At 34.1% G+C, this 27,661-nt stretch overlaps 1 protein-coding gene across 13 annotated transcripts in view; it reads left to right on the forward strand.

Annotated features, from left to right (window-relative positions):
* LOC141458557 (uncharacterized) overlaps positions 1 to 27,661 on the forward strand; it is a 121,217-nt gene that overhangs the window by 50,414 nt on the left and 43,142 nt on the right. For 11 of the 13 annotated variants that reach the window (XM_074136698.1, XM_074136692.1, XM_074136695.1 and 8 more), the window contains exons 5-10: positions 2,652 to 2,818; positions 3,962 to 4,163; positions 14,963 to 15,104; positions 15,691 to 15,914; positions 18,632 to 18,820; positions 19,600 to 19,718. In XM_074136698.1, the coding sequence (XP_073992799.1) occupies positions 2,652 to 2,818; positions 3,962 to 4,163; positions 14,963 to 15,104; positions 15,691 to 15,914; positions 18,632 to 18,820; positions 19,600 to 19,718 (1,043 nt within the window). Of the gene's footprint in view, positions 1 to 2,651; positions 2,819 to 3,961; positions 4,164 to 14,962; positions 15,105 to 15,251; positions 15,519 to 15,690; positions 15,915 to 18,631; positions 18,821 to 19,599; positions 19,719 to 27,661 lie in introns of those variants that run through there. The other 2 variants (XM_074136697.1, XM_074136701.1) reach the window with 2 other exon arrangements.

Below are 27,661 nucleotides of genomic sequence, written 5' to 3' on the forward strand. Positions count from 1 at the left end.
TGAACAGATTAAGTATATAATGTTCCCAGTTAGCGGGCATTGCTTTGTACACCTCGTAGGGGATGCAATCCGTTCCAGATGCTTTCCCTTTACTACTTTTAAATATAGCACTCTGCAATTCTTCTAAAGTAAAATCTTTATCAAGTTCTGGTACACTCAATAATCTGTCATATCGAACTAGAATTTCTTCTCTTGGTGGGTATAGATTTCTATAATAACTAATTAGGGCTCCAACTGAAAATGAATCTCTTTGAATTTTCGGCTTTTTATATCTATTTATTACATCCCAAACATCTTTACAGTTTTGAACATCAGATATTTGTTGGACTTGTCTATTGTAATATTCTTTTTTTTGTTAATTGAATAAATTTTTTGTAAGCCACCTTACTATCATCATACTATTCTTTAAGTACATTAGAATTAAAATTATTTAATTTACAGATTTTAAAACTATTTTTATCTTTCCGTTTTGCTTCAGAGCATTGTGCATTAAACCATGGACTTTTTGCTTGAGTACATCTTTTATTAAAGCTAACTGTTTTGCTGTTTCATTTATAGCTTGAGTGACATTGTTATATAATAATAATAATAATAGCGCTTTTATTGAGAAGTATAATACATTATACAGAATTGATAAACATAAATTAATAGCACTTATCAGCATGGATAGAATCCGTCTGCCGATTTACTAAATATGTATGATTACAAACGAAATTTATTTATTTATTTTTATTTTTATTTATTTTTTATATATATTTTTACTTTCATAATTAATAAAAAATGAACAAAGAAAAAAGAGATAGAATGAAAACAAATTTATTCCTTTAGGATGATGAAGTTAATTAAACAAACTCTTCCAGCAACAATTTCCTATAATGTAGGGCATCTTTTAGATATTTACAGAGTAACAACCAGTCCTTGCCATCGAGATATTTGCAAATTTCATCTATTGAGAGTACATTTTTTCCTAAATATTGCCGCCTGTAAGGGGCTAGTATCGGGCATATTCCGACAAAGTGCAAAATATCTTCTGTTTCTTTTAAATTGCAAAGGGTACACAATTGACAAGCATCTGGAGTGTGAGGTTTATAATTTAGATAAAATGATTCTGATCTGGCCTGAATAATAAGTTTGGAATCAGAGTAAGATCTATTATGAATATAATTTACATTGTATTGCAGTCTGGGATAAATCCTATGGAACTGCCCTCCCCTTGCACTTGATTCTAAGTGTGCTCTTTCTCTTAGCTGCAATTCCCTAATAAAGTTATTCAAATTACATTTCCCGCTAACTAGGTGATCTACTTTATATTGTGGCAACTGTAGTTGTGAACATAATTTTGACCAATCTTCAAACCATAAAACTTTCTTATTGACAATTTTTTCAGCTATCATTTTAGGCAGTTTGTGATCAGGGAGATTAAGAACTTTCAAAATGTAATCTTAAGGTATATGTAAACATACTATGTAAACCAGATTCTAAATTTATAATATAATTTGACGTATTAATTGGCAGTCTAAATAACTTTTTTATAAAAAATCTTAATAATTTTTCCACTGTATCATAACCTCTATACCCCCAGACCTGCGCTGCATAACACATTACGGTGCGAGAGGTGGCATAAAATACTTTAAGTTTTGCTTCAAAGGAGATATTAGGGTTGTACAATAAACTATGCCAATTACAATTTAAGGCAAACTTGGCAGCACTCAATTTTTGTCTTAAGTGGTGTTCAAAGGAGAGTGAAGGAGTTAAATGGACCCTTAAGTATTTATAGGAACTAACAACTTCAATATTTTTCTCTTCAAGCTTCCATTTTTCTAACTTCGAGAGCTTTCCACCTCATTGTTATATAATAATGAATCTGAATAATAAGAATTAAAGTACAACTTTTCTGATTGATTTAATAAGGTGCGAAAGATTAGCGATTTGTCGGCCATGAACCAATGGGTTATTATGCCCTGTGCCCTTGATACCCTAACTAGGATAAGTAACAAAACTTACTAATTTACCTAAACTACGTAACTAAACAACTAAATAACCTTAACACATAACAATATACTTAGAAAAATTATTAAAAAAAGATTTAATATTATCATTATACTATGATGATCTTATTTACAATTTTATAAAATAAAATTATTAACTATTTAATATTATTTACAAATCAATAGTTTCAGGTACAACTATGTTTTATCATATAGGTGTATATCTTTTAGGTACTGTATGACCCTATCTGTAGTGCTCGGGTCATTGCCGAGAGCATCCTGTATTCTCGCTGGTAAGCGATTTGATACTCTACTCCTATTACACACGGAACAGTCTTACATCATGTGCTTCACTGTTAGGGGGACATTACAGAAACTACAAGTCGGCGCCACATCTCTATTCATCAAAAGTCCATGGCCCCACCAATTAAATGTTTCTTTAAATTAAATTAAATTTTTTGCTACGAAACTAGTCGATAGATTTTCTTGAAGTCACACATAAGTATGCCTTAATCAAGAATGCAAATGTTTAAGTCATTCAAACAATTAGAACTTCGTAAATTCACTATTCTAACTTTGAGCAATGATTACTGTCTCACGGTAACTGTTGAACTCCTAATTGTGTTTTCTTTGACTGATAGTTAAGAGATTTTTGCTTCACAGATGGGGAGATAATTACAGATGAAAGCCTACAACCACTCGTCTCTGGACGCAATGCAACTTTTGTACCATTTCAACTAAGTAACGGTACTTTCATGATGGAAGCCGAAGTGACTGAAACAGGAAAGTTTGGGAAAAAAAAACCCATTAAAATCATCAGTTTTAATCGGGTAAATCATTTAGATTTGGTGGAAATGGTCCAATCAGATTTTGTTTCTTCGACTCAATGGTTGTGGCACCCTTCATTTAAAATACCTCTCCACTCCAGCCTGTTTGATTAGACTTAAGACTTAGGAAGACCTTTGGGTAAATGCTTGAAGACACGAGTTTTTCTTCTTCGTGCAGTGCCGCTTCTTCTTCTATCTGAGAAACCTACTCAGGCTATCTGTTGGCATGTTCGTTTGATACATATATTTGATATGAAGATAGAGTTCTAACATCAAAGATCTCATTAAGAAAGTTATAGTTTTGTACCCTAACTGAAATGAATAGTTTTAAAAATAAATTTACTTTTTAATTCAACTGCCCCGAAAATTTTGGGCGCATCGTAAGCGCTGGCCTCAAGTCGGCATCTAAACCAGATTTCAAAAAAACTTTGTGGTATTTGGTTTCTTGAGTTACCAGGGAAACCCTGGTGGAGGTCCGCAGCGATTCTGACGTGCAAATCGATCGTCGGAGCTGGGTATAGGGGCGAAAGACCAATCGAACCAACTAGTAGCTGGTTCCCTCTGAAGTTTCCCTCAGGATAGCTTGCACTCGGTTGAGAAGAGTCTCATCCGGTAGAGCGAATGATTAGAGGCATTGGGGTCGAAACGACCTCAACCTATTCTCAAACTCCAAATAGATGAGATCCCCGGCTTTCTTAAAAGTGAAGCCGTGGGAATAGGATCAGAGTGCCAAGTGGGCCAATTTTGGTAAGCAGAACTGGCGCTGTGGGATGAACAATATAGACTGCACAAACTGAAGTTTCGAACTCAGTGATCTTCAATATAGAGTACTTCTGGAGAAATCCCAATATTGTAAATCCTCGTTTTTCTTTTTATGGACGGATAAAAATACTTCTTCTTTTAGTGGGATAAGACAATGTATAAACTTCTAAAAGGAATCAAAAATTAAAATGAATTACTTATTGCTTAGTTGGTTTTTTAAAATGAATATCCTAATTATTTTTGGCAGTTTTCTGTGCACAGAAAATTAAAGTAAGACTTTTGAATTTGAAAATAGCTCTAAAGAAGTGCTATAAACTAGTTCAAAAAAGTTTTTTGCTTTGAGGCTAACAGAAAATTGTAGCTATTTATTTTTTATTTTTCTAGTGCTGGTTTAAAATTGTGTGGATATCATCACCTACTGGACTTGCGACTTTTAAGGATGCATTTAATGTAACATGTGGTAAAAAACTGCTTTTGGAATTGCCGAATATAGTCGATCACAATTATCCTCCGGGAAATAAGACAGTAGAGTATACTTGGTCTTGCGATAAACAAGAACCTATTTGCGAAAAGTACAGCACACTTGGTAATGCAAGCTTTTTATTATAAAACTTGAGATATATCTGTTTGAAACTACAGGCAGCTTCTACCAAGATCATCACATTCTTAATTTCTATATCCACTAAGTTTATTTGCGGATACTTTTATATTTCAACTTCTCTTGGTTTAAACTTCACTAGGACTATTGTGTCACCATCGACTTGAATAAGTCATTTAATGTCCTTCAGTAGAGCAGCTTGGTTGACATCAATTTCATAACCAAATACTTCATATTAAGCCAAGTTGTAAGTTGAGGTTTCATGTTGTACCATCGGTAGGAAGAAATCTAACAATTGATTTTTTTGTGTGGACTGTCTTACATTGAAAACTATTCAGTGGTTATGTGATAAATTGACGACTTAGTTGCGAACAATGTACATTCAACAATTTAATCGCAGTTTGTTCTATAAACAAGTTCAGTTCTAGCTTTCATAGTGCAAAGATCGCTCTTCAAAGTTTTGTATAATTTATGTGGTTTTCAGTGTAGTTCATTGATAAAATTTGGTAAACACGTAGTTCAATTAATAATAGTCATTATAGTAAAATTTGATTAACTTTTGTTCGCTATTAATTGTGCAAGTATTTAACAAACATTTTTCATTAAATTAAAGTGAGTTAGAGAATTTGGTTTATTTGAGTAGAGGGGAGAGATGACGGATAATCCAGTGAACACAGGTAATACTAGTGGTGGGGACATTCTAAATATTAGAGAGTCCGTTCTAACTGGTATATCTAATTCTTTGGCTTCTATAAACATTCAAATAGCAACACTAGCTAAAGAGCTGGACAAAGTCAGTGAAGAAAATAAACGTATTTCGTTGAGTGTTACATCTTGTGAAAATCAACTAAAAAAATCTCTTGCTCAACTTAAACAGGAAATTATTCATATTAAAAAAGAAAATAACGACCTAAAGAAGGAGAATAAGCTACTTAAAGATGATATAATACAGTTAAAACAATCCATACGCTACAATGCGATTAAAATTTCTAACTTTCCTAAAACGGAAAATGAAAATTTAATAGCAATTATTGATAAGATATTTAAACAAATCAATTTTGAATTTAACCTAGATTTTTTACAAGATTATTTTCGTATGAAAAGTAGAAATGATAAATACCCTCCCCCTATCATAGTTAAATTCCTAAAAAACAAAGACAAAACATCACTATTGAAGATGCTTAGAGAAAATAAAATACGTTTGTCATCTCAAATGATTGTGGAAGGAAGTGCTGATGTTCCTATTTACATATCTGAATATCTGTCGCCTGAACTGAATTTCTTGTTTAAACAAGCGAGAATTAATGTAAGAAATAATGAATTAAAGTATGCATGGGTAAGGAATGGGCAAGTTTTTGTGAAAACTACTGAAAATTCTACCCCGAAAATAATTAGAAATAATTTCGACCTGAACGAGTGTTTGAGTTCAAGTTCCGTTATGGCGGAGAAAGTTTATGAAGAGACTGATTTTGACGAATCTGATGCTACTGATATATCAACATTGAGTAAGGACAGCAAAAAGAGAAAGCTTAAGAATATAACAAGATCAAAGAAAATTGACAAATTTTTTCGTCCCCCAGAGAAGAAGGAAAAATAGGAAACCTCGTCTTCCCACAAATACTGGATTTCAGGCTGGATTCTGGAATATCAACGGGTATGGAAACTTATATGAATTAGGTAATGAGAATATTGATACTTTTAAGCAATTGGATGTTATTGGTTTGTGCGAAACTTGGCAGGCGACCAGTATCTTCCATTTCCCTGATTTTCTTTCTGAATATGATAGCTTTCAAGTAACAGCAGATAAAAAAGAGTGTGCAGGCCGTCCTTCTGGAGGTATAATTGTTTTTACTAAAAGAGCATCTGTCAGGGAGGTGGAGGTTGTTGATCGCAAACATTTTTGGATTGTATTAAAATGTGTAATCAATAGCAGAGTAATTATTATAGCAACAGTTTATTTTAAACCAAACTCAGTGAATAATGTTTTTGAAAAATTCAATGAAACTTTATATGAAATATTTATACATTATGGTCAGTGTGAAATTATAATAGCTGGCGATTTCAATGGCCGTATTTCCGAATTAAACTCTTTTGATGAAGATGTTTTTCAAAATTCTTGTGTCTATGGTTCTAGAAGATCTTTAGATTTAATTGTAAATAATCAAGGCCGAAGAATTTTGGAAATAATGGAAAACTATGGGCTATGCGTGTGTAATGGCCGATCTTGTAAAGATTGCCCGGCTTCTTATACGTATATTTCAAGTAATGGTTGTAGTGTTGTAGACCAAATATGGGTAAATCAGGTTCTTCTGGATTCTAATTTAGATTTTGAAGTATTAAACATCCCGGAAATTTCTGATCATTTGCCAGTGGCATTAAAGGTAGACACCCCTTCTACTAACGCGGCGCTTCTAAATAAGTCTGATTGCGAGTTAAATTATTACAGTTTTAACAAAGAACCCTTATATATAGAATTTTTTAAAGAGATTTTATTTAACTCTAATAATATTTATTTTTATAGCACTTCCGTGGACGACCTAAATGAAAATTTAATAACGACTCTTTCTGAGGCATTAACAAATAGCGGGATGAGAGTAATCAGGAAAAAAATAAATTTTTCAAGAAAAACAAATAAAGTTTGGTTTAATAAGGAATGTTTTCTCGCAAAAAAAGAAGTTAAACAAAATTATAAAATCTGCCGGAAATTTAAATTCAAAAAACATCTTGTTAGTAGTTACGTACTGTCTAAAAAACATTATAAAAAGACTACATTGACCGCAAAAACCGATTATTTCCAAACAGTTAAATTGAAATTGAGAAATGCCAAAAATAGTAGAGAATTTTGGTCCGTTTTAAGTAAGTTAAAAAATAGAATAACTGTTAAAAAATGTCCTATTGAAATAAAGTCTTGGGAGGAATTTCTTGAGAAAACGTATAAATTTATTAACTGCATACACTCCAACAATTGACAGCCATCCATTTTTGGATAAAGAATTATCTCTAGAAGAATTAATAGCAAGCATAGAAAGTGCTATAATCAATAAATCGGCTGGTAATGACGGTATTATAAATGAATGCTTTAAATTACTTCCATCAAATTGGTTGCATTATTTACTTAATGTTTATAAAAATGTTTGGGAGCAACAAAAAATTCCTTCAAGTTGGGGAAAGATTAAACTAAAAATGATCTATAAAAAGTCAGATCCCTGTGATCCAGGCAATTATAGAGGCATTGCTCTTGTTAATAACGTTGTTAAAATATTTACAAGAATATTATCTAGACGATTAGTCGACTGGGTAGAAAGTAGAAATATGTTGCCTGAAGAACAAATGGGGTTTCGGCAAGAAAGGGGCTGTAGAGATGGAATTTTCTCTCTATCAGCTTTAGTTAATTTGAACTTGCGGAAAAAAAGAGCAAAAGTTTATGGAATCTTTGTAGATCTGCAAAGGGCATTTGATTCCCTGTCGCATGTTAAATTGTGGGAAAAGTTATATAAAATAGGAATTTGTGGTAAAATTGTTAATATAATAAAAGCTATTTATGATAGGGCTTCAATATTTATTGAAAGTGACGGTAATCAAACAAAAGAGTTTAATGTTACGGAGGGAGTTCTCCAAGGTGAAAATCTTAGCCCTCTTTTGTTCTCTCTGTTCATCGCGGATATCGTAGATTTTTTCAGGGATCACGGTGCAGTAGGGCTTAGTATAAATGAAAGACAAGATGTGTTTATATTCTTATACGCTGATGATATTGTACTGTTGGGGCACTCCTGGATAGACGCACAGTTCAAATTGGATCTCCTAAATAAATATTGTAAGCAAAACGCACTAAATGTTAATATTGATAAAACTAAAATTTTACCTTTTCAAAAAGGAGGGAAACTAGGTCAACAGAGGAAGTTCGTTTTTGATGGGAAGGAAGTGGAATTATTCAGGGAATTCAGGTACCTCGGGATCACTTTCACAACTAGTGGGAAATTCAGAAAAACAGCAGAACATAATAAAACACTAGGCATAGCGGCAGCTACAAAAGTTAAACAGTTATTATCTAAGGGGAAATCGGATTCATGGGAAACTAAGGAAATTCTTTTTGATAGTATGGTGGCTAGCGTACTTTTGTACTGTGGAGAAGTTTGGTCTGCCCCTTACGGAGATATTTTGGAAAAAGTACAAATAAAGTATTTTAAGTCTCTCCTTTTACTTCCAAAATCGACTCTCGATGCCTTGCTGCGACATGAAGTCAGTAGAATTCACTTAGATTTCTTTATCTTTAAAAGGATGATCGGATGGTGGATAGTTCTACTCAAAATGGAAAACGATCGCATTCCGAAATTATGTTTTAACAGGCTATTAAAGTTAATAAATTCTAAGCAGATTCCTTTTAATTGGTGCATATATTTAAAACTGTCATTGGAAAAAATTGGTGCAATAAATCTCTGGGAGTCACAAGTTTACAGTGAATTAATTAGAAATAGAAGTGGCTTAATTAATGCTTTTAAATTGTATCTCTCTTGTAAGGACATTGAAAAACTATACAATGCTAGATTTAATAATTATATTCGATTTGTTACGTATTTGCGTGCTCGGTAGAGCTCATCCGGCACCACTAGATGGTTTCCGGGAATAGTTAGACCACTGCAGGAACTCCGTACGGAGCCATAGGCAGGTCTTGCTGTAAGAGATAGAAAGGTGGGGCAACAAGACAGAAAAGGCACCTGATCAAAATAATAATAAGTTTATTGTTGAACAAAGCACCTCCCCAGTTCTTCCGCCTCACGTCCGAGCCCGAAAACGCACACTGACTAGTGGGTATGCCCTGGGAACTCCTCTGATTGCCTGAAGGGCAGGCAATCCCTTCCAGAGCTGTCCACGGGTTGCTGATGAAGGATGCTCTCACATCCGACGGAGGACCAGCAGCGAAGCTGCAAAACTGTTGGCACAAGAATAACTATTTAGGCAATGTGCAGGTGACAGACGAAGCTGTATATTCTCAACCTCGGTTGAGAGAAAATATAAGAGCACTAGGAGGGCTAGTAAGAAAGTTAAGAGGCGTATACTTGCCTGGAAGTTATTATAGTTCCGTACACCTCGTTTGGTTAGAAGTCGTTCTATCCAGGGTAGAGACTCCGTCTCTCCAGACTGTACAAGTGGAGCTTGCAGTGGATAGTCACTTAGCTTCGAATTAGATAAACGATTAGTAACAAAATAACTGTTGAGCTGATACTGAAGGTATTGAAACAAGAGAAAATAATATGAAAAAAATTACCTTCAGGGCGATTGCAATAATCGCTTAAACGGCTTCGGCAGACTTATATTAACACCTAACAAGGTGTAGAGCAGAGATATAAAGGAGAGGAAAGAATAGGAAATTTATCTTACTCTGAATGTAGAAGATGTTAATATACGCCACGGGCATCCGCCTGATTTGACTCTATTTAGAGTGGTGACTTCTATGATCACTGCTGAACCAGCTCTTACTGAGTGTGAGACTGTAAATTAAAGATTTACCAGACTGCTGAGAAGATTACCCACGTGGGGCAGCAACTGAATGGCGTAAAAATAGAACTATAATCCTGCAATTCAATTATACGCCGCCGAACTTGATATACACAAGAAAATGGTATTAGATTATAACTGTACAACTTCACAAGATGATTCACAAAATATAACCGGATTTGTGTGAGATGTTCACTAAGAACGAAAAATGCGGTCTGGTTATGCGTCACACACACGAGCTCAAGAAAAAGAAGAAGAGGAACTTGAGGTTATATTGGTTACAACTACTGGAGCCCTGCCACTTAGCTAGGTGAGTAGAAAGAGAAACTGATACCCTGTGTTGAGGCTAGAACGGTACAACAGTGCTCTAGGTGACCAAAATTGTAAGTCTCTTTTTTGATGGGAGGTGCCTCTGTCAAATCAAGACTGTCATTCAAATAGTTACGTATTTCGCTGCATTACAACTCCCCTTAAATTCTAGAAATACGTAACACGATTTATTAGTAATTATAATTGTAAACAGTCTTATCTTTTGGTGAATGCGCCAATTAAATGTGTAAGAGTAATTTCTCAAATCCGTTTAGCAAGTGATAAGTTCCCCAGAATAATAATAAAAGATAAAAATTATGAATTCAGACCTGAAACCCAGTGCGCGCTTTGTAATAGTTCACCGGATTCAATTACACACTTCTTGCTAGATTGTAAGACCTTTGATGGGTATAGAGCAAAATATTTTAGTAAATTTACATTGTTAACTAATGAAACAGAACTTGACTTTCTTGAAAGTATATTAAATTGTTCCAATATGGATTTAGTTATCAATTTATATAATTATGTTAAAAAATGTTTGGAAATAAGAAATAAACTAAAACAGTGGTTACAAGCAAATAATAATTATAATTAATAAATAATAGAAAAAATAAGTAAATTTTTTATCTGTGTTTATGTGGGTAATAAGTTGGAATTTATTTTTTTCTTTAAAAGTGATTTATGTCTGCACTTCGAACTGTTTTCTATCTAATATGTAATCTATTAATCTATAATATCAACAATGTTATGAAATATTTCTGTTCTTAAGTTAAACTACGAAAAAAAAAGAAGGAAAATTTAGTTTAAATAAATGTATTTATGTATATTTATGATGGATAAATAACTTTGTTTTATCAAAAAAAAAAAAGGAAAAGAAACGCATATTATTAATTCTTATTCGTTTATTTTATTTCTGTTTTTATTTTTTATTACTGTATAATAACTGAACTCTTGCTGTAAAATTGTATTTTAAAAGCAATAAATAAATTTCAACAATTTCATTTAATGTCCTTCAGTAGAGCAGCTTGGTTGCCATCAATTTCATAACCAAATACTTCATATTAAGCCAAGTTGTAAGTTGAGGTTTCATGTTGTACCATCGGTAGGAAGAAATCTAACAATTGATTTTTTTGTGTGGACTGTCTTATATTGAAAACTATTCAGTGGTTATGTGACAAATTGGCGACTTAGTTGCGAACAATGTACATTCAACAATTTAATCGCAGTTTGTTCTATAAACACATCAAGGAGTTTTTCAGAGTGTGAATCTACTTAGATAAAAGATTGTACTCCATGGCAGGTAAACGAAGGCTAGGTCCTATTTTGTAAAGATTCTTTGAGAATGTTGAAGTGGCTGAGTTCAGCGCAGAGTGGCTTCAATGAGGAAATTTGACAACCTCTTCAAAGGTCCTTGATTCACCTTGAAGCAGTCAACATCGGTGAATAGTCCCTCTGTTCAGTGCTTTGCCATATTTCCTATCTTACTCTTTTTTATTATTATCTTCCCTCTCTCTCTTGATTATATTTCTTTTCAATTTCTGTTTTATATATTTTACTTGAATTATTATTTTTTAAATTTATTTATATTATTTTTCCCTCCTCCTATTCTTCTTTCTTTATAACGACGCAATTTTCTAACCTTCCGTTCATCAGTAGAACTCCTAGTGGAAATGTCTGGGAGCAGCAGCAGATTTAAAGTCAGATAAGTAGTGGAAGCACAGATAACATTGTTAATGAATCTAGTACAAGTGTCAATTTGTGTAAAAATGTAACTAATAATATGAAAATGGATCAATCCATTGCCAACACTAACGCTATGAGTGGGGAGCTGTGGGGTCTGCGGTCTTGTTTGCCAAGTAATCTTGTCAGTTTTATTAATCTTGATGGTAAACATGTCGTGTCGATCAAGTCTCACTTTTATGATTTTTTTTATACTTCCGGTTTATTTAAATGTTTCTACTCGGGATGTGAACTTTTATAACCTCGCGCGATTTAGCGATGAACATGTTTCTTCTAAATTCGTAATTATTGGCGATCTTAATGTCCGGTTGGGACTCTCTCATACCCTCCCCGATGACTTGCCTCTTTATAACCCTGAATGCAGTTATTCAAGAAATTCTAAAGACACTCTTTTGAATATTCGTAGTATGAAATTCCTAGAATTTGCGATAATAACGGTTAATAAACTTGAATGGATGTTTTGCTGGTGATGTGAAGGGTGAATTTACTTTTTTGTCATTTAGGTTCGTCTGTAAATGATATATAAGCTGTGCCCATATACCAATATATATATATATTTATATATTTTTTTTTATTATCGATTTATTTCCTCTCTTTTTGCTTTTTTTTCTTTGCAATAGTAATTAAATGTAGTTCCCATTAATAATTTAACAGCCAGCTATTTGTAGAAAAATAAAACAAAAGAAAATACAATTTTTTTAGTTTATTATTAGTTTCTTTTATTATGTTCTGTTCGTATATTAAAATTGTAAACTTATTTATTTCTTATCATTTATGTATGTTAAAATTTAATTTTTTGCCAGCGTTTATCTTAACTCAGTTATGTACATATGTATCGACCCCGGCTGACGGAGTAATCCAAGCTGTATAGTATTGTTTCTATATTCTGTATTTTGTACATAAATTGTATTAATAAAATGCTATTAAAAAAAAAAAGTAGTGGAAGCACAAATAACATAGTTAATGAATCTAGTACAAGTGTCAATTTGTGTAAAAATGTAACTAATAATATGAAAATGGATCAATCCATTGCCAACACTAATGCTAATCCTACTCTAACCCCCACAAATCCTAATGAGGAGCTTGCGAGGTCAGAAGAGATCTGGTGAGGCAGTGTTGCGTAATACTGGTAATAAAGTTCGTGTGCTCAAAAAAATAAAATCAAACTCTCAACAAATCTGATTACATTAACAGGGCCGTAAAAAGTCGTTGATCGTTGAGAATAGTGGCAAAGGTCCGTATGTAGTCACTTTAGAGGGAAATAAAGGCAATTTAGGGAAAGTACACAGAATGGCTTTGGGTTGAAAGGTGGCTGTTCAAATCAGGAAGCGCACACAAAGACGAAATATTGGACATTTCAGTAACTGGTCAAAACAGAATGAAATCAACAACTCGGTCCCCGCAAGCTGCTAACGAACTCTTAACTCCTCCAATCTTCAAAGAAAGAGAAATAACTGCATATATCCCCAATTTTAGAATACAGGATACAGATGTGATCCGAGATGTCGATATGGATTTGGAGGATAACGAGATACTATCTGAACTTATCTCAACTTTCTCTACCATCGCCATCAGACGCCTTACTCGTAAAAAGTATATAAACAACAAACTACTAGTTTGCTTCATTGCCTTTAACAGTCAATTCTTACCACTATCCGTTTCACTGTATGGCGCGAAATGTAAAGTTGAACCCTGTGTTCCTTGTGTCTAAACTATGTTTCGTTTTTCTTCTTAAAATTCATCTGAAATTTGCGACTCTGAACGTTTAAATTTACCTCCCATTCGATGTAAAGCGTCGAGACCCCCAAAATTCATCATCTCATCTAATCCCCCATTCTCCCTCTATGTTTGAATTTCATTTTTTCCCTCTCTCTGCCATTTCATTCCCAAACATTTGGTGTCGAAACTCGGAAAGCTCCTGGCCGCTGGGGAGAATGCCTTGAGATACAGCAAAACATTTTGTTCGTTTATTTTTCGATGTCATTTGATCATTATGTTTATATATTTTATTGTTTTGTCTTGTACGAGTCAAAACAGTCTGTGGCATAATCCCTTTAAAATGTTTTCTCTAATTTCGTTCCAAGATCGATTTAAAGTCTCACCACTCTCAGATCCCCGAGCATGCCCTGAATCCCTCTCCTCCAGCGTTTTAGGCGTTTAAGACTCTGTTTAAGGCAGACTTTTTAGAGTAGACCTTTTTTCATTATCCCTGGCACCGTTGGAGCCAAGCTCTCTATATCTGCTGCTCTCCTCGGTGACTAAGCTAAGATTAAAAAAAGGGAATCGTTATATATCGCTATAAAATGGCTACCTTTAATTTTCCGACTTCCCATTTTTTCTTGTCAAAATGATACAATAATATTTCATTCACAGAGACTAAACAAACATTTCTATATACTTTTTATATTTAAAGTGTTTATAAATATATACCTATAATTAATTAAATAGATATATATTAATTTTAAAGTTACGTTTATGTCAAGGTTGCCAACTATTTAACTCGGCAAATCGGTGTAGCTCAAACCAGGTTGTCAACATTGTTGACGTACAAGTTGCGGTCTGTTGCTTCCTTTAACCAGTTAAGCGTGGAATTTACTTTTTAAAAACCCCCCACGGTGTGCGGAATCAAAATCAGACAATGAAGTGTATACACGTCGAACGCAGGGCAAAACAACCAAAAGTTTACAACGTCGTAGTGTATTGCCTAGTTAACTACGTATAGTCGCAAGAGCTTTTACAAGGAAGAAAAGAGCTTTGAATTCTGTGCAATTTGAAATCATGCTCATACTGAGGTCTGAACTTCTATCTAGGGTAAAAACGGCATTGCACAAGGGTTGAGAGCTTCTATTTGTGTGCGTAATTCCCAATCTCTAATGCGGAGACCAAACTTGTACCAACCACTTATCATTTGGCTGACTTCCACCAACCACCTCCGTATAAAATGCTTGGCAGTTCTATTGGTAAGATAAAGGAAACACCCCACCAAATAATATTCTTATTGTACCTTATTAAAATGTCGAGTTTTTATAGTTAATGGCAATTTTATTTTTTTCACAATGAGCATAAACGTTGAACGCACTGTAACCGAGATTTAGTTTGACGTGGATACACGTCAAACGCACTTAACAGGTTAAGCTGTAGTTATTTTAAGCTGAAAGAATATGTTGTAATAGATTTTATAAACTGAAATTGTTTTCACCAAATGTTATATAATTATTTATTTAATTTTCACAACCTTTCAGAACCGATCTTTCTTCTAAAAGGATTGACTTGCGACACCAACTATTCATTCACGATAAAAGCAGTTAGTCTTGGAACTGATACGGAACCAGTTACTAAATTAATTAACGTTGAAGTAAAAAAAAAAAATAAATTGAGTATAATGTAAGACATTTCATTTCATTTTGTTGTTAAGATTTTTTCATGATTCTTACTCGTATATTACTTTGGAGTTGTGTAGAAGTCGTAGAGTGCACATCTTGTCTGCTAGAGTATCAATAAAAATCTTCAATCGATAAAAAGAACAACTTGAGGAGACTCTTCTTGCATCTGCTTGATGTCTAAGGGGACGCGGCGATTTCCCTTTCAAAATTTGATGCTAATCTGTCGACTGGTGCAGAGATCTGAAAATCGGCGCTGATAACCCCCGGCGTTCCATTTGCTTGGTTGCTAAACTGTAGGTGTGCAAGTTTGTCCAAGTCAAAGTGGGCATTGATTTTCGCGCTACCGCTATCATGACCTGTTGGCACGACCACTATCAATTTTAGGCTGCCTTTAACCGTCTGCATCGTAGTAAAGGTGTGCACAGATTGTTTTTTTAATTTAATTTTTTTTTTTCTGCAATTCATTAAACTTGATAAAGCTTGGCGGAGTCTGCAGACGCTGATAGGCGGGAATGCTTATTATGTATATTTGGTGGTTGGCATACTTTTTTATTACTATTTTATAAAGAATTGTAATATTCACACAGTTGCCGTAGTAATTGCGAACCGAAAAGCAATCCTGGATTACAAATACATCTGCAAGCTAAAGAAATGGTTGAATATAAAGAGGTTCCATTTGAGTGGAGCTGCTCTCTAAAAGACGGAACTCTAATTCCAATAGAAACGTTGTGGGAAAAAAGTGCTGAAGAAGATCTGTTAATAAAACCAAACGCGCTGAAGGAAAGTACTATATATGTATTTACTGTAAATAGTGAGTATTTGATTCTCCTTTGGTACATTTCGTCTAATCGTTGGAATAGTAACGTTTGTTTATACCTTAACAATTGAGTTCAAAACAAAAAATGTGAAAAATAGATGAATTCCGCAGAATTTTTATCAGACTTTTAGCATACTTTAAACTGAGCGTACTCAATCTAAGGAATAATACTTAAAAATTAACCAATGGTCTTTTTGAATGTTAGTGTTAAGGCGTGCTCTGACGGGGGGCAGCGCTGGCCGGTGGTGCTACCGTTGTGTGCATGCGGCTACCTGGCGCGCTTGGTCCATCAACGCTTCCGGGCGCGCGAAGTGTACGTGCGCCTTCCGCTGCTGTTTCCGCTCCTTTCACTTTTTTTTACTTCCCTTTCGTCATTTTATACAGACTTATTTCCCTGCAATATTTTTGTGTCCGTCTATATTCTAGACCCTCTGCCCCACTACTTCCTTTTGGACCATGTGGTCACCTTTCCTGTCAGCCCAGTTCTCTGCTGTGCCGCGCTCTATACGCTTCTGTGTTTCTGTGCTAATACGCTTTAATATTTATCGCTTCAATCATCGCTACATTCATCGCTTCACGCCTATTCCTTTCATCCGCATCTAGTGCATCTGTTGTACTATTATATTCCTCATCCGCATCTAGTGCCCTTAGTGCACTTTTCCTTTCATTCTTCCGCTGACCTCACTCTCTACTTCCGTTACGCCTCTTTGGGCCTGAGCCCTGAAATCTCCGACCTTTCTCGGAGTTTGGCAACACTCTCACACACACACCAACATACACACGCTTCCGCTCGACCATTTCCTTCCCCTCACCACGCTTCTCTGGCGTCTTCGACATACCTCGTCACACCATCATCTTGCACCAAAAGGGTAAGTACCTCTCCTTTTTCTTTTTCGTCCCCGCATCTGGGTGTAGGCGTTTTCAGACGTCTACAGTTAGTATGAACTGCAAATTAAGTATGAACTTTTTTCTTTCATTTTTCCCTGTAAAAAGTGAACTGACTCTTCACTTTTCTGTGAAAAAAGGTCGTTCTCGAAATAGGATTTCCACAAGGACCATGGCCATTCTCCGTGGCCATTGCCTACAGAGGACCGTTCGAGGCTAGCGATTTGAGAGCTTCCTTTTGAGTACTTTTGTTTCAATGTTTGGGAAACTTTTAGTATTCATCTTGGCCCTTTTCAAACAAAGGAAGCAATTTCATCTCGAGTTGATTACAGAGGGTATGTCTCTAAGAGCTTAACTTCTGCATTTTATACTCTAGAGTAAGCTATAAGGACATAGCTCTATTACCGTTGATAGGTAAATGGTAGAGGTCCAAACAGGATCGGACTAAAAGGCATTAAACCCACCAAGTACATGTGGATCCTCGTTATTGACACTCTATTAAAGTGTTTAATAAGTAAAGAAAATTACTATAATTTAGCTTTAAAAATCAATATTGGTTTTGAACCAATGTAGGTGGTTTCTTTCTGTGGGTGGATTCTTGTCCAGCGGTTTCTTCAAATAGATTGATTCTTCAGGCTCTGAACTAAGGAATTTGAAAGTCATCAAACTATGGTAGTGCATACCATCACCAAGTCAGAGTCATATTTAAAAGAAAAAAATCAAAAAATGCTAAACCAGAGTTCAACGTCCGTTAGAATCTAATTCTGTATAATAGAAAGAAAATAAATAATGTATATACAAAATAAATAGTAAAGAAATACTTAAAGTGAATCAAATAAAACAGAGAACGGGAAATTATTAATTTATAAGATCCCTTGGGTACATGGCGTGTAGAAAATAATTATAAATATTGCTCATTTTTCGAATGTGTTGAAGATCGCTTAATATAATGTTAAGGGAGAATTCATAGTTATGTAAATAGATCAAAGTAAATGATTTAAAGCTCGGCAAGTAAAGAAAATAAGCTAACGATAATGGCGCTCTGCTACTTAATATACGAGTACATACATATATCACTGGGCATAATCGAATAGTACCTACTAGCAATGGAGAGCCTTAATAAATTGTCTGAAGGCAACAGGAATTTGGCAAAAAAATTTAATTCTTTTAACATTAGTTCTAAGTCGAATAAAACTTTCTGACTCGCCAAGCATACTCACAGTCCTGTTTATTGCATTGCACTGAGTATTAAAGGACACGATTTATATCCAATGACATTCAGTGATTTCTCATTCTCAGCACCAAGTCACCTTTTCTGCATTTACATTGGCGTTTTACTTTTTAGAAGCTAAATGTATTTAAGCGAAGCCACGTAGTTCTCACAGACGTTGAACTCTGGTTTTTACTCTGGTACAGTTGTTAACATGAGATACTATCATTATCTTAAGTAATCTTATCCTCTAATATCATTATTGGTGTCGAGGTTCCTTCACAAGTGCTTTCGAACCTTCCTTGTCTTTGGTCAGACTGTTGGATCATCTTTTCCAATCTAAACGCCTTTTTCGGTAGCTCCTCATCAACTGTCCAAACCAACTATTGCCAACCAGCCCTTGTACTCTTAACAGCTCTTCCACAAGTTTTACTTTGAGAGAAATATTGATTGTCACATTTCTAACTTTGTTTCGTGGTTTTTTGAATATCTATAAACAAGGTACAAAATTGATTTAAATAAAACAATATTAAGGAGTTACTTTGTTTGGTGCTAAAAATTTTTGTGAACTTCTTTTTAAACATTTTCTAATATATTTTTGTTTGTGATCTAATAGAAGAAGATGTCATTGCTAATTTGGCGGTTATTACGATGGGACGTCCTACTAAAGGAACCTGCCAAATTAATCCATCACCAGCAGTTACTGGTCAAGAGGTCAATGTTACATGCACAGGCTTTAAAGCACCCAAAGGCTCTTCTCCTACACTTAAGTACGAAATTTATGAGACAGATAAGAATGGATCACGTAAGCATGGAAAATAATTATTCAAATTTCATAGATCACGGTATTCTTTAGATTACATTCCAAGATTCGTTAGTCACGATGTTTTTATGTATGTACTTAGTCTCACTGAAGAAGACATCTGTTTTTGCATGATTAAAAAACGCAATATTTTTTAAAATCGCGGTTTTTAAAAGAGATAATTCCTTACGAATTGAAGATTACCAAACAGAATCTTTCCGAAGAAAGGCGATCTCCTACATTAACTTTTTTTTAATGTGAGCTCGTAATTTGATTCCAAAAAGAAATCCTCTTAATATTGGAGACTAAATTAATTTGTTGAAGAGGTAAAATACGCCCAAAGACTTTTTGCATTCACTTATAGAATAACACTTAATTACAACTCTAAGTAAATTTTTGAAATTGTAAAAAGCGCGTAAGTAGAATAACATCTCCTGCCCGATTACTGGTCATAGATTCTGGTTTCACTCTTCCAGATGTTGCTTAAACTATAGAATACTTACTCCACGAATTAATTGCAAAAGGAATCGAAATAGCCCTTTATAATGTGCTGGACATGATCATCTCTTTTCTTCATTCAATCCTACTTAAAATTTTAAAAACCAACTGCATTGAAAAATAAAATAAAAATGGCCTTAACAATTCTTTCAAGTAGCGTATTGTGAAGCGTTACATTGGTTTTATTTGCAATTAATAGTTAATACAAAATGCAGCAATTAGTCTAATAATTTATTTTATTAAAGTAATAATTATGTGCTGAGTTGTCAAACAAACTCTTCCAGAAACTTTATTGAAGTGTACAGATAATGCTAATACAACAATTAAAATTACCAAACCAAATATTACGATTAAAGTTACTGATGAAAATGGTATGTCAGTGACAGAGAACATTATAGTTGAGGTAAGTTACGTTTATAATTGCTTCTGAACATTTAGTTTAATTTAGTTGTTTCTCCATTTTATAGCTCTAAATCTATTTATTTATTTTGTTGTTACTATTCAAACCGAGTATTTTATTCAATTCCATCAGTTTTATTTTTATGTCATTTCTATAAAAAAATCTGGTGCGACCACTCACACGACCTAACCACAATTCTCAAGGATTTAACGTACTAATTCTTACTGAAGTAGTGCAATTTGTATAATCGTTCTTCCATTGAATGCGACTTTGGAGGGAAACTTTCTCTCGTCACTCCCCGGAACTACCCTAACTGCCCTATTTCTAGAAATATTCTTATAAAGTTAGAAATCTACTCGAATGAAGTGTAATACGAAGTTGAGAAAAATGTAAAAGCCATTCTGGAGAAAATTCTAAATGTAAAAAAATATTTTATTAAAAAGGTTTCCATCCGGTGAAAGCTAAATTCAAAAATTTGACACGATTGTAGTAGTTTACTCTCGCTGTAAACATCTCAAATTGTTGGAAATTAATGAGTGTTCAATTAGCTCCTCATCACACTGAATCAATCGATCTAAGTTTATCAATGATTTTTATTATTATTATTATTTTATTTATTTGTCTTTAGGGTTTCCCCTATACAAAGAAGTCTTGCCTTACAGATAAACAAAAATATAAACAAAAGAAAGAGTATACACAACTTGAACATACTATACATTGAAATTACACCAAGAAAAATGACTTTTAACCTAAATTTACATACGTATATACTTAATAAGGTGAAGCAAAGAGAATTAGGAAAATTGTACAAAATCATACATATAACTTCAACAGAGATACAATATTTGTACATACTTTTATATATTTATATACATTTTTATTCCCCTTCCATCATTTATCATTTACTGTCTATTATTCATTAATAATAAAGGATCTTATCTCCATAGCGTTTTTGAGAAATGTATGAATCTGAAATGATTTAGACTTATTGCTGTCCCGTAATAAACTAATTAAATTCTGGTCACCTAATAATATTTTATTCCTCATACCGTTATATACTGGACAAACGAAAAAAATATGATGGAGATCTTCGGGCTGGTTCATATTGCAGATAGTACACAGCTCGGCTGGTGTGATGGTATATTTAGACCTATTAATATTTAATACTGTAAAGTATTTATTACTTGCTCTTAACTGTGCTATCGTCCTAACAATTTCTATTGGAAGATTTAGTTTTAAATAAGGTTGGGCTTCTGTATTAAAATTATTCGATAATGAAGAGTATATAGTACTAAATTGTGAACGATTACAATTTGCTAAATCTTCTTCTCTTAATTTCTGGCTCATCGTGCCCAACATTCCTATTAAGTTTCGTTTTATAAGTGTAGGGTCTTGGCTCTCCCATAAATGGTAAAAATCATAATCGACAAAAAATTGCTTGCATTGAGAGACCCAGTTATATTCTGTTTTATTCAGCAGACTGGTATCCAACTTCTTCAAACGTTCATAACAGATTCTTGGCAGTCTAGTTCTATCCATTTCTAATAGTCTACACAACCATCTAATAGTTAGTTTTGCTACTTGTACTTTCAAATTACAAATTCCACTTTCCAACCTTACAGCAAAATTAGGGGTGGTACGACCGAGAGATAGTAATCTTTTAAAGAAATTCAACTGGCACATTTCTAATCTGTCCACATAACGTAATGACCAGACTGCAGCTCCATATAACAGGGTGCTTAGAACAATAGACTCATACAGTCGCATTCGGGAATCCCAGGAATGGAGCTTGGCGTTTGTAAATAATCTAAACACGGCACCACACGCTGCGTTTGTTTTTATAACTGCATTCTTGGCTGCCTCTAAAAACAGCCCCGACTTAGAAAAATTGACACCTAGATATTGAAATGTTTTAACAATTTCCAGTTGCTTATTGTTATATCTAAATTCATGTCTCTTAGTTCTTCCCCCTTTATTAAATATAATAATCTTAGTCTTACCAATATTTACCTCCAATTGATTTAAGGTGCAATATTTAGACAATACTGCAATTTTTTTGTTCAAATCTCTCTTACTCTCCGCCATTAAAATGAGATCATCCGCATAAAACAGGCTTAAAACGTCAGATTTATCGTCAATATTCACCCCCAAACAACCTTCATTTCTGAAAAAACATTCAAAATCACTTAGGAAAATGTTAAAAAGAAGGGGGCTGAGGGTCTCCACCCTGTAATACTCCTTTTGACACACACATTTCTGGCGTACAACCGTCAGCAGTACACATCTTGACGCAAGCTTTAGAGTAGAGATCCTTTAAGATTCTAACTAGTTTGGCACTGACTCCCAGATCATACAACTTCTGCCAAATTAAGAGATGTTGAAGAGAATCAAAAGCCTGCCGAAAGTCAACGAAGCACACAAATAGTTTCCTTCCTGGTAGCCGGAGATGAACTCCAATAAGTGCAGCAAGTGAAAACAGATTATCAGTACATCCGCGACCCTTACGGAAGCCAGACTGGCATTCAGGCAATATACCCAAGTTCTCAACCCATTCCTCTTAATAATCTGCGTAAAGATTTTAACAATACAGTTTATAATTGCTATCCCTCGATAATTGTCAGGGTTGTCCTTGGGGCCTTTTTTGTGTATCATTGTTAAAGTAATTTCACCCCAACGCTGAGGTACAGTTTCTCTTTCTAGTACTTTATTGAATAAAACGTTCAAATACAAAAGCCAGTTTTGAGGGAGATTTTTAAACATTTCGTATTTTACATTATCATTACCAGGAGTTTTTCCATTTTTACTGCACATTATTGCACCAGTAAGTTCACTAAACGTTATTTCTGTATCAAGAAAAGGATGACCTGCTCCGAAAAAATAAGGTGTGAACTCACATAGTTCGGTTTGGTACCGTTCTGTTAAACATTGGGCCCAAACATCAACTGGTAGCTGTTCTGTTTTAGGTCTTGACCGAAATGTATTAATTGTCTGCCAGAACAACTGAGTGTTCTTACAATCAGACAGCTTCAACAAACAATCAGATTCATACATTTTCTTCTTTCTTTTTAAAAGATTTATAAAGTTTTTCTTTATCTTTATATAATTTGCTCTGTGCTCTTCTGTAAAGTTACTAATTTTACATATCTTTAAACTCTGCTTTACAGCAAGTTTAGCATGTACGCAATCAATATCGAACCATGGTTTATTTGGTTTAGTTTTGTTACTAAAAGACACAGATTTAATCAAATTTAATTCACTAAAGACTTTGTTCATAGCATCCAGTAAGTTATTATATAAAAGTGTATTCGGAAGTGTAAAATCTATTGCCACTTTGGGGGAGAGAAACATTTCATTGTTAAAGTTTACAGCTATATCGTTATTCCATGTAATAAATTCCTTCTGTACTGTTTGACGGTCAAAATTATTGGTTTTAACTGAATAATCAAGTATGATTGATAAAGGGAAATGATCGGAAGCAGTTACGAAGTTGTTATTCACCTTAAAATCTAAAAAAAAATCCATATGTTTAGTATCGCAACATGCAATATCAATAACGCTGCTACCCTGTGTTCCGATAAAGGTAAACTGACCGGGAGAATCACTTGCCGCTCTTCCGTTTAATACTGCAAAAGATGACTCCTCTAAGAATTCTATTAATTGTTTCCCTTTAGTATTGACACAAGTATCTAGACTCATTCGTGCTCCTGAGAAATTGCATTCATCAAAAACTTCTTCAGAACAACCAGCCAGATTACCAATACTGCAATTAAAATCGCCACAAAACAGAATCGGACAGTAATAGTAATCAGAAACAAGATCCTTTATTAACAAATCCAAACAATCTAACATATATATTAAATAAATACTTGGTTTAAAATAAATTAACCCCACGATAAATTGAATGTCTCGAAGATGAATTTTAACAAAAATCCAGTAATTAGAAATATTTATTATATCATAACTATAATAATTTTTTATTGCAAGAAGTAAACCACCGCTTGCCCGACCGACACTTTTTTCTCTTAAGGCATTTGAAAATACAAAATTAAACCCATCGAAGAATTTATAATTAATATTAATATTTTTTTCCAACCATGTCTCAGAGAAACCCATAATCTCATACTGATCATAACAATGAGAAAAATCCTGAATATTTTTAAAGCCTTTTAAATTCCAAAATAAAACCTTAGCTTTATTTACACGATTCCTTAGTTGCTATTCAACAGCTGACTCACAAGAAGAGGTTTTCTTCTTTTTTAATACTTGTTGAGTTTTCTTTCTTTCAGTAGTACCAAGCCATTGCTCCAGCTGTGTTCCTAGTGGCGTAGACGGACGACTAGAGTCCTCAGTTGGTATGACAGCATCATCGGAATCTCTTGCACTGGTGCGCCTAAGTACTGCTCCTCTTCTAGGTGTACTTCTCTTCTTTGACTTTGCAGTTCCACCATTCAGTAAATTCTCGCAGTATACCCTTTTTCCATTTAAAACTAAATAATTATAACCAAATTTTACGTCTCTGTTTTCCTCCCTAGCTTGTTTGTAAAATTTATTGAGAATTTTTCTTTCCTCTCTAATATCTTTTGGATAATCCTCCATTAAAAATAAATTAGAACCTTTTAAATGTGCTCTTTTAAATAGTATATCGTTACGTTTCCTCTCGGACTCAAATTTAAGCAAAACGGACTGTTTGGCGGAAGTTCTACCAAGTTTTCTAACATAAACCAAATCATTTTCAGTGCATATTACATTCAGATTAGTGTTTATTATTTTTAATACTTCCTGCAAAATTACCAAATTATTATTAGAATTGGACTCCATGCCGCACAAAACAAGATTTCTACATCTAACTTGTTTTTCTAAGATTTTAATTTTTGTATTCTGTTCCTTATAGCTACTTTTTAATTCACTATCTACCTTTTTCAGTGAATCAATTTCACTTCTCATGATTTCAATTTTGTTATTTGTTTCAGTAAATATTTTTTTAACATCATTTATTTTACTCTCATTATTGTTAATAACTATTTTTAAAGAATTAATCGCCTCGAGAATTTTATCTGTATCAGTCATTATGGGTTTCTATTACTATTACAACAACCGTAAGAAAATGTAGTAATTTGAATTAAGAAATTTATATAAATTTCTCTATAAATGAAAAAACAAAATTTTCAAATAGTACGTTATTATTTCTCCAAACAAATAATCACCAATACAGAGTATAATAACAAAAAATAATAAAAGAAAGAAATATTTTTGTGAAAATAAACAAATTCAATCTGATACAAAGACAAATATATATCCCTATTCGTAATGTTATTTATGAAATGTTTAATATTTATTTGTTAGTTCTAAATAAGAGGTAAATATTTAGGCAGAGAAGCGACCAAAGTAACTATCCCCACTACACATCTCCCACCACATAAATTCACTAACCTGTTAGAAGTGATTTAAACAATTTTTAGAGTTTTCAATTTGAGAATTTTCTGAATCCTTTCGGTAGAATTTCTTAAAACTTTGCCAACTTGAAGTTTATACTTTAAACCAAATACGAGTCGATTTTCACAATCCAAAACTCACTACAAACTGCTTTTTTTTTCAAAAAAAACACAGAGCACTTTATTAGATGTTAACTGTACGAGCTCTACAGCAAGACTGTCTTTATCAATGATTTAATGAATATACTATTTCACTCGAAGATTACTACTATAAAAAGAGGCAGAGCGGTATTCTTCTCGGCAACAGGATATTGATATGGCTACACAATGGTTTATTGAACGCATTAATATAGCGGCTTTTTGGCATAAACCTCAGGCTAATTCTCAGAAAGTATTTAGAAGTCCTTGGTATGACTGGCAATGCTTTAAAGCTAGGAAAAAATCATTAACATTGCTGAATATTTACCGCAAAACTAATTCTCTTCTAGTAAAAAGGGAATATACGGAGGCTAACTATAGTTACAAACAGCTCATAGTCACTAAAAAGTCCCTTTTTTATGAAGGGTTGGTTCAGCGGTTTAGGATGGTGAAGTTCAGTAAGGACTTTTGGGATGTTGCGAGAATTTTCAAAAACTCTAAAAACTCGGTTGACGGAGGAATTCCTGTTGAAAAGTGGCTTAATCATTTTAAACATCTTTTATCTCCATCCCCTTCAGTAATTGTGTCTCACCTGTATGCGGAGCCCTATATTTTTACGGCAGAAATGGATAGCGCTTTTACCTTTGCTGAATTAGTTTCTGTTTTGCAAAAAACTAAAAATAATCAAGCGCCGGGCGACGACATGGTAGGTTATGAATTTTACAAAAATGCCCCGAATGAGTTTTTAGAGAAGTTACTTTTTATTTTTAATGAAATTTATTCAACAGGAACTGTCCCTTTTAACTTTAAACAATCCCTTATATACCCTCTTTTCAAGAAGGGGGAGATAAGTGATGTCAACAATTATAGAGGGCTATCTTTTCTAAATTGTATGGGTAAATTATTTTGTGGCCTTCTTTCGGATAGATTAACATCATTTGTTCAAAAAAATGGAATTCTCAATGAATGTCAGGCCGGATTCAGAAAAAATTATTCAACGATAGATTGCTTATTTGTACTGTATAATATTATCAAATTAAGATTAAATAATAAAGGTAATAAAGTATATGCATTCTCCGTTGATCTGAGATCCACATTTGATACCATCAATCGTCAGTCCCTTTATTTAAAATTGCTTAATGCGGGCGTTTCTTTCCGATTTGTAAACGTGCTGCGGAATATCTACTCTGGATCTGTCTCTTCTATCTGGACACCTGGCGGAAAATCCGAGTCGTTTGGAGTGCAAAGTGGCGTGAGGCAAGGGTGTGTCCTAAGTCCACTATTGTTTTCGTTATATATTAACGATATTGTAGATGAATTTGAGTTTGGTGTAAATGTGGGAAATGAATTAATCAAAGCCCTACTTTACGCGGACGATTTGGTCTTGATCGCTAGAAATCCCCAGGGCCTACAGCGTAATATATGGAAATTGGAACAGTACTATGAGAAATGGAGTCTTGAGGTTAACTTGGAAAAATCCAAGATCATGATATTCCGAAATGGTGGTCGCCTTAGATCAAATGAAAAGTGGTTTTACAGATCACGGAAAATAGATACTGTTAACCAGTACAAGTATTTGGGGGTAATGTTTACTTCGCAATTATCGCTACAGCCCCACTTCCAGAATAAAGTAGCCTCTTCTAAACAAGCTTTGAATGTTGTGTGGAAAAGATTAATCAGTGACCTGGTAAATTTAAGCTCAAGGCTACAGGTTTTTAATGCTGTCTCGCGGTCCATTCTTTGTTATGGCGCACAGGTATGGGGTTCAGACGAATTTGAGAGCGTTGAAAGGGTTCTTTGGTTCTTTGTTAGGAAGTTGTTCCAGCTTCCTAATTATTCTCCTTCGTATATTTTACACTTGGAGACGGGACTAAATCCTCTTTTTGTACATACCTTTGAACTTCATGCCCGGTACATAGGAAAAGTTCTGAGTATGGACCTTCATAGATATCCACGGATAGTTGCTGAAGAAGTTATAAAAGAAGGTATCTCCTGGGCTGGTAGATGGAGGGATTTGGCTGGTAAATATGAAGTGCCAATCAATTTTAGCACAACTGATGGCGCCACCCTCAGTTCTCAGATTGGGAGCTTGGTAGACCAAGTGAGGGTGAACGCAAAGAATAAATTTAAGGAAAGAGCAAGCTCCACTCATAGATTTACAATTTATAAATTCAGATCATGACGTGAGATGTGCTAATTTACTCAGTGAGGGGGTAGACACTCACAATAGTTTATCTTCTTTTCGTTGGGCTCTCAAGCTGAGAGGAGAACTGATGAGACTTAATTATAAGCCCTATGACCAACAACAGTCTGGAGTAGAATGCCCTCTATGTAATCTTGAGGAGAAGGAAGACACTTTCCACTTTGTTGCTACCT

This window comes from Rhodnius prolixus, unplaced genomic scaffold (genome assembly GCF_049639745.1).
Source record: "Rhodnius prolixus isolate KJV_2025 unplaced genomic scaffold, Rpr scaffold_5, whole genome shotgun sequence".
Classification (NCBI taxonomy): domain Eukaryota; kingdom Metazoa; phylum Arthropoda; class Insecta; order Hemiptera; family Reduviidae; genus Rhodnius; species Rhodnius prolixus.